General features: G+C 56.6%; 4 protein-coding genes across 4 annotated transcripts in view; 3 read left to right on the forward strand and 1 right to left on the reverse strand.

Moving 5' to 3' along the window:
• Positions 1-170: 170 nt before the first annotated feature.
• CONPUDRAFT_166508 (S-adenosyl-L-methionine-dependent methyltransferase) lies at positions 171-1,592 on the forward strand (the record flags this gene model as incomplete). Its single annotated transcript, XM_007771960.1, has 4 exons — positions 171-433; positions 501-851; positions 917-1,006; positions 1,062-1,592. The coding sequence occupies exons 1-4, from the start codon at positions 182-184 to the stop codon at positions 1,590-1,592; spliced, it is 1,224 nt and encodes a 407-aa protein (XP_007770150.1). The 5' UTR covers positions 171-181.
• Positions 1,593-3,862: 2,270 nt separating this feature from the next.
• On the forward strand, positions 3,863-4,673 carry CONPUDRAFT_59005 (uncharacterized protein; the record flags this gene model as incomplete). The annotated part of the gene is made up of 2 exons (XM_007771614.1): positions 3,863-4,036; positions 4,128-4,673. 2 exons carry the CDS (start codon positions 3,863-3,865, stop codon positions 4,671-4,673), a joined length of 720 nt encoding a protein of 239 aa, XP_007769804.1.
• Positions 4,674-5,142: 469 nt separating this feature from the next.
• CONPUDRAFT_58366 (uncharacterized protein) lies at positions 5,143-5,722 on the forward strand (the record flags this gene model as incomplete). The annotated part of the gene is made up of 3 exons (XM_007771558.1): positions 5,143-5,222; positions 5,291-5,447; positions 5,513-5,722. Coding segments are annotated over 3 exons (447 nt in total), but the record flags the coding sequence as incomplete, so codon positions are not given.
• Positions 5,723-5,862: 140 nt separating this feature from the next.
• CONPUDRAFT_126259 (P-loop containing nucleoside triphosphate hydrolase protein) overlaps positions 5,863-7,578 on the reverse strand; it is a gene marked incomplete at its 5' end in the record, with an annotated part of 6,395 nt that continues 4,679 nt past the window's right edge. The window contains 4 exons of the mRNA XM_007771961.1: positions 5,863-7,042; positions 7,094-7,322; positions 7,378-7,406; positions 7,469-7,508. Of these exons, the coding sequence (XP_007770151.1) occupies positions 7,215-7,322; positions 7,378-7,406; positions 7,469-7,508 (177 nt within the window). The 3' untranslated portion in view covers positions 5,863-7,042; positions 7,094-7,214. The remainder of the gene's footprint in view (positions 7,043-7,093; positions 7,323-7,377; positions 7,407-7,468; positions 7,509-7,578) is intronic.

The following is a 7,578-nucleotide window of genomic DNA, read 5'->3' on the forward strand; positions in this document are numbered from 1 at the left end:
TAAGCGCCCGTTGCACACCCCGCAGTCTGCACCGCCGTACCAAGGGGTGCAATCCTGACATGGATGAGCTAGATGACAGCCGGGATCTTTTGTGGCGGTACTTAACAGTGGACTTGTCGTCTCGAATTAGCAGCATTATCCATCCCCACTGTCTTCCTCGACTGGCCAGGCTACTAGTATCATGGCTTCTAAAAACCCTCGTCTAAGCGAGCTCGCTGCCCAAATTGCTGAACAGGCCGTTATACTGGAAAAGTTCCTTGACGACAATAACCTCCCGCAGCCGTCCTTTGGCGTTCAGGGCCCCGCTGCTTTCCCTGTCGGAGCTGATCAAAAGGCAGCCAACGACGCCCGTTTCTCCCTCATTGGCGCCACCAAGGATCTTCGTGGTCTGGTCGTGGGCCCTGCTGACACTCTGAAATGGCTTGTCCTCTGCGTGAGCTTCCCTCCGCTTTGCATAGAGTGATCGGGAAGGACTCTGCTAACGCGGCGCTTTCACACAGGACCATAACGTTACCGCTGCTCTTCAAGCGGTATACCACTTCAAGATCGCCCAGTCCGTTCCGCTGGACGGAAGCCCGATCTCCATCGCAGATCTGAGCAGGGCTGTTTCCCTCGACGAGCTCAACCTCGCACGCGTCGTGCGCATGGTCATGAGCGAGCGCATCTTTGTCGAGCCCAGGCAGGGCTACGTCGCGCACATGGCGGCGTCCCTCCTTCTCGCGCAGGACAGGGGCATGCAGGCGATCGTGGGGCACATGTGCTCTGAGTCGTTCCCGAGCGCGGCGAGGATGGGCGAGTGCTTGGAGACGTATAGAGGGTCGGAGGAGCCGCAGCATTCGGCGTTTATGATGGTGTTCGGGAGCCGTTCTTTGAGTATAAGATGCGGAACACGCAGAGTCTGGAGAGGTTTGGGTAGTGTATGGGGAGCTGGGCGGCAGGCGGAGGTGAGGAGCATATAGTTTCAGGTAATGAGTGGAAGGACCTTGGACAGGCGGTGGTGGTCGACGTGAGTATTGTCTGCACTTCTTGCGTCACCCCTTTGACGCATCGGCTTGATATAGGTGGGCGGCTCTCTTGGTCACGTCTCCCTAGCTCTTGCATCTGCATACCCCAACCTGCGGTGCATAGTCCAAGATCTTCCCTTCAACACCGCTGCAAACGACCTCATCGCCTCCCAGAACAAATCACGTCAAGTGACCTTTCAGCCTCACGACTTCTTCAATCCTCAGCCCGTTCTTCCCGCCGAAACCATGACCTCCGTGTCAACAGCCGTCTATCTCATGCGCTACATCCTGCACGACTGGTCCGACACCTACGCCCGCAAGATCCTGGCTCACGTCCGCGACGCCATGGCGTCCGCCACACGCGACAGGAAAAACGCATACCTCGTCATCGCGGACGCTGTGCTCCCGCCTCCGCTCAGCGGGATCCCGGCTGCCCAGGAGCGCACGCTGAGAGCGTTCAACGTGAGCATGTTTGCGCAGCTGAACGCGTGCAAGCGGGATACGTCGGCGTGGGGGGCGCTCTTCAGGAGCGTGGATGGGCGGTTTGTGATCGAGAGCATACGGCCCCCGTCGCCGGGGAGCTCTTGATCGATACTGGTGGTGAAGCTGGATGTGTAGAATGAGGGGCTTAATAGACACGTCCAAGATACATAGGTGATGTAAATAGTTTGTCTACGGTTCAGCTACAGCCCCATGAACTGAAGCGTCAGTTCGTAGCTATGGTGTTAGGAATAATACTATTTTGAGGACAGAATCCTGCCTAATACTTGCGGGAGGGTTGGTCTGACACATGACAAGCTATTGTCTTACATACGGACGCCACACCGAGAATCTGTCAAGATACATACTTGCGCCCACAATGCCACAGCGTCTAGAGATTATGAGGAAATTCGTGAGTCGAACAACACACCCGGGACAATATCCACCACCGCTCTCGCTAACGGTAGCGCCCAAGTCAGGGGAGCATCCCGGGTTATAGGATCATGCTTTCGTGTGCTCATCGACGTTCGCCACATGCTGGTTAGTGACATAGTATTCATCAAGGCATTAGAGGTACTTAGAAATGACACGGATTAGGACGCCTCAAGAGTACTTCCACTATGATTCGGACGCCATACTATCATGCTGAAGAATCGTATAAAATGGCTTCTAGGGCGTTAGCGAGGGCCTATCGAAAATCTCGAGTTCAAGTCCAAGTCCAAGTCCCAGTTCCAGTTCAAATCCCCAATGAAAAACCAAAGCAAAGCAAATGTCTCCAGCCTCAGCCGACAGACCCATCCGGAGCCAACTGAAGTGAGCAACCGGTTTCAGCGACCTGCGAGGCCGTCCTCTCCCAAGAGTGGAGTCCTAACAGCCGTCTTGATTCGCAGACGCCCTACGTGTGCAATGCCGACCACTCGAAGCACTGGGTAGCCGTGACCGCGGATACTTACGGTAGAGCAAGGGGGGATACCAGCAACAACGAGGGCAGTACGCTGTATTATAGGTGCAAGAACCGACAATGCAACTGGACGCACATTCCTGGGTACGAGTACTCGAGGGGACACTCGTAGGTCGTCTGTGCTGGGGCGATGTTTCTGAGTCTGTGTAATTTATGGTGGAAGAATGATGATGATGATGATTTGTGAAAGCCATCTGAGTGCGAGTATATCCCAGATGTTCCACGAGATGATCGACATAAGATTAAGGAAAGGAAAGGACCTTCGTTGAACTCTCTCTGCCTTTCGTTATTTGAAACTTGTAGAGAAATGAACGCACGCTTTTCGTTCGCAAAAACAAGCAGGGAGTTGCTGCTTGCCTGCTCGAACACTGGAAGAACAGAAGTGACAGTATGTGAGCCGCTAATTTATAGTAGGCACCATAGCGATCAAGCCAGCGTTCAAGTTGTTGTTGAAGACGAATATACGGCAAGTTACTTGACGAGCGACAGTGACGATGAACCTTTTTCATTCTGCTGATGCTTACCTGCTGCAAAGAATCTGAGCATCATTGTCGAGCTGGTGAATCTGGCATCGCGCTGAGCTGCGGAGTTCGAACACGTGTGCTGATTGACGCGCCGTGGATGTGACGTTGTGCTAGTTACAGAAAGACCCTACAAGTTGAACATGCCCAACGTTGTATGTGCAAAGTTTAGTCGAGGCCATGTACACGATGCAGGGAGCGGTGCAGCGACGTATACGGGGGTTTGTATGTGAATCTGATTAGATGGGGAAGTGAGGCTGGATCTGGCCCGAAGGTCGGCGCACGATGTCATGCAGCCCCCGCGACGTAATGGCACGCCGCCTGCAGGCCTTTTGTCTGCACCACCGCCTCAAGGTCCCCGTCCATTCTTCCCTCGAGCACAAACTTGGTGTACAAACATCCCAGTGGGTTAATCGGTAGCCTGCCCCATTTCCAGTCTCGTCTTTGTTCTTTGGCTGACAACCTCTCCTTGTTCCCAGCTCTCTAGATCGCTTCACTCGCATTCACGCCTTCATTTCGCGAAAACAAGGCGGTGATAATGCCAGGAGGTCTCGGACACTCCCGGACGATGCATATTAGCATCTCCGGCGCGACGGCGCGTCCCATTCACAGGCCGCCCGCACCGGTATGGGCACAACGTGTATCAGTTGTGCAAACTCGTGCCCTCCCCGGAGCTTGTATACGCGCCTCGCAGACTCAACGCACGTCGGTGGCCATGCTCATTCCGTACGCGTACTTCAACGTTTCCTCCTGTCTCCTCTCGTTCTCATTCCATCTCTTTGTCGCATCTCTACGTCCCCCTTGCCTCGCTTAACACACTTCCTCCTACTCTTACGTCCTCATCACATCCCTACGCCCTTCATCCATCACCAAGACCGTACCTAGAGCCTATAGTAATGCCCAGCACGAGACGTTCCAAGAACAAGACAAATACAAACTCGCGTCGCGGCGGCCCATTCCATTTTCTGTTCCGCTCAAACCTCCCCCACCGTCGGCAGTCAGCCCACAACCCGGACGTCGGCCGGCGCAACTTCTTTGGCATGAGCGAGATTTTCAGCGTTGTATTAAACGTAAGTTCATCATACACGCCGCATCTCTGCACCCTATCTTTCCCTCTTGCCTGTGCTCGTGCTCACTAACCACGCTGCGCGCGCATGACAGCCCTCCGAGACCGTGCGCTCGCTGACCGAGTCAAAACGGCTTCTTGAAGAAGCCCGGCAAGAGATCAACGAGCAGCGGGAGCGCAAGCAGCTCCGCACGAAGCACACGTTCTCGCCACTCCCCGGCTTCTTCCCGCGCGAAGCCGAGACAAAGGCGCTCGAGCGCGCACTCGAGGGCGAGCCCTCGTTCACGGTGCTCTTTGGCGCCAGCTCTGTCGGCAAGGTGCGTCCCTTGTTCTGCTCCGTGTCTCTAGGCCATCAGCTCACGCTGGCACCCGACGATAGACCGCACTCCTCCGCGAGGTCCTCACCCGCGACAAGTACCACGTGCTCCACTTTGACCTGCGCATACCCGGCTTCGCGGACATATCGAGTCTGTACATCAGCCTCAGCCAGCAGATGGAGCAGTACTTTGAGGACATCTCCCAGCAGATGCCGGGGTACCAGGAGTTCGAGAAGGAGGCGTGGAGCTTCAAGGTGGATATTTAATCTCGTTCCTGCAAATGTGATCGTGCTGACGAGACAAATGTGTAGCACGACCGGCTGAACGTCGAGCGCCGGCTCGCGGACGCCCAGCCCGGCAGCGCGGCCGCTACGATACGGACGAGCGACATCGCGCGTCTGATGGAGCTCTTCCAGGTGCGTCCTCTTCTCCGTACCTCCCGTTGTCAAAGCTGACCACCGCGTTGCAGAGCTCCCTCCTCAAATACTGGGAATTCGAGCCCGCCGAGGAATCGTGGAACCCCGAAGCATCCCAGAAGAACAAGACCAAGAACAAGGATCATAACAGACAAGCATCATCCGGCGCGGATACCGCCTCGGATCTCACGCGCGTCGTCGAGCCGCAGCGCAAGAAGAAGCCCAAACGAAGGTGGTTCTTCCAGCGCCGCGCCGGCGGCCGCGAGCGCGAGCGCGAGCGGAGCGGAGACGAGACGGGCGGGTCGACGGTGCATGTGCACGAGAATCTGAACGGGTACGCGCGCCATGATGCGCCCGGGGGCGGGCGGGATGTGCGTGAGAAGCATGAGGAGGAGGGGCCGCCGAGCCCGCCGAAGAAGAAGATGCCGGTGATGTTTTTCGATGAGGCGCATAAGCTGTGTGTTGCTCTCCTTCCCTCGAACCCCGCTGTCTTTATGCTAATGCGTTGGCTGTTGGGATTTGCAGGCCAGCACTGATCCAGAGCACGGACGCGATGCGGTGTTTGCTGGACTCGATGCTCGTGCTCACGAAGCAGGACCGGCTGTGCCATGTTATCCATGCGACGAGCGATCCGTTCTACCAGACGTGGCTGAGGAAGCTGAATGTCATGCAGCACTGCAAGGTTGGTCTTGCCTCTCTCTAGCCCCTATCGCCCCATTACCAAGCTCATTGTCTTGGCTCCATTAGATCCTTACCATCGGAGATTGCACAAAGGTCGAAACACGGACGTTCTTCTTTGAGCGGCTGGTGCCCCGTGTTCCGGAAGAATTGCGACCTGGGCTCTCGTTTGAGATCCTGTGGGACGCGTTCGGTGGGAAGTTGGCGCATTGGCAGGACTTTATCAACGACTATGGTATGGTGTCTGTCCTCGCACATTCGCCGCTCTTTTTGACGTAGTTTCCCCCCTCTTTAGTCAACGCTGGCGGTCGCTTTGACAGTACGTTGCCCTCTCCCGCTTCATCTACGCACCCTTTTCTCACACTCTTCTCCCACTTTTCAGTCCGCCAATCCTCCCACTTCCTCCAAGCACACGCCATCCTCAACCTACACATCATCCATTCCTCGCAATGCGGCCCACAAGCATCTAATGGTGCATCATCGGACGCGCGCGACCGGCGCATCAGCACCACGCAGCAGCAGGCGCGCCCGCGCTCGAGCGGGCCCGAGGCTCTGCACCCGGGGCTCGGGCCCGCGGGGTTCAAGATCTACAGCCCACTCAGCAACCCCAATGCCACGGCGCACAACAACGGCAACAACGCGGACACGATGGTGAACGGATCGCTGACGAGCGAGGCGCAGGCGGCCGAGTTCAGCGCGATGCAGCTGCTCAAGGTGATGTCGAAGCTGTCCGAGCCGGGGACGGGGCACCTGCCGTATTTCCTGCTGTGCCGCGAGATCGGGGTGCGCGCGGTGGACGGGATGGTTAAAGGGCGGGTGTTGGATCTGCATTGGACGGATACGGTCGCGAGGGGACACGGGGCGGCGGGCAGGGGCGGGAGGAGTACAAGGGCGCCGACGATTCAGCAGCATGTGCCGATGCAGCCTGCGGGGATGCATTCGTCGCAGACGATTACGCCCGTCGGCGGCGCCCTGGGGCAGAGCCAGGGGATGGGACTGGGAATGGGACTGGGGCTGAGGCTGGGACAGGGCCAGGACTCGGCACCGGGCTCGCCCATCTCGCCGACGTCCCCGCCCCTGTCGCCACAGATGCTCGCGAGCCAGCCGTCGGGCGGGACGGTGTCCGAGGACGGCGAGATGATCGCGGTACCGCCGAACCCGCTCACGGTGTCACATTCGCGCTCGTTCGGGCAGTCGATGGGCGCCGGCGCGCAGAGCGCGATGGACCAGATCGACGAGGAGGATGAGGAGCCCGAGGTGCTTGGGCCGCGGCTGACGCCGATCACGCCGATTATGGCGTTTGCGATGCGCGAGGTCGTACAGGAGTACGAGGACACGGGGAGTATGTCGGATTATGCGTCGCTTTCGGATGTGGATGAGTATTAGATGACGTTTGTCGCCTTTGTGTACGAGAGAGATCGTCGCCCGCTTTGTCTTTTCTTCCTTCTTGTGTCATCTTTCACGCAACGCAATCACGGATATTTATCACATAGTCTCTTCTCATTTGTTTTCTGCATATCACTGTACTATACATCACTCGCTACCCAAAACCTACATAGCCCTAGAACGTCTTTCAGATTTGTGTTTTTACCTGTATTTCTGTTGCTACATCAAGATCTATCGTAATATACGGTCCGTCTTGCGACTCACTCTCGAGTACGAAAGAGCAGGATCGAGCTTCCGTCATTCAACCAGACACTTGTCGAAAATGCAACTTCGTTCCAGATTGCGTGGTCTGAGTAAATGTGTTCATATGTTCTCCCGCTGACGGCTATTCCAGTTCAGCGAACCGAACGTCCGCATTCGCCTCCAGCCATGTTAGCCATTTCTTCAGATACGGCCCTCCGTGTTGAACCGTATCTGAGTCGCCGACGACGCACTAGCAGGGACCGTATCAGCACAGCCAACATTCGCGAAGACACTCGTGGGCATACCAAATGTCGCTTCGCGCGGGTCATCGCGACTGCACCGTTTCATTAGTGACATTGCAGCAACCGACAGTGTCCGTGGATGGCGAGCACGCACCGTTCAGCCGCCGCTTTTCCTTCAAGAACCCTACTTCTCTCTGTGTCACAACGTCAATGATCATCGATTTGGTTAGGAAACAATAATAAAACGAAGCGCACCTTCTCATT

This window comes from Coniophora puteana (assembly GCF_000271625.1).
Source record: "Coniophora puteana RWD-64-598 SS2 unplaced genomic scaffold CONPUscaffold_8, whole genome shotgun sequence".
In the NCBI taxonomy this organism is placed as follows: domain Eukaryota; kingdom Fungi; phylum Basidiomycota; class Agaricomycetes; order Boletales; family Coniophoraceae; genus Coniophora; species Coniophora puteana.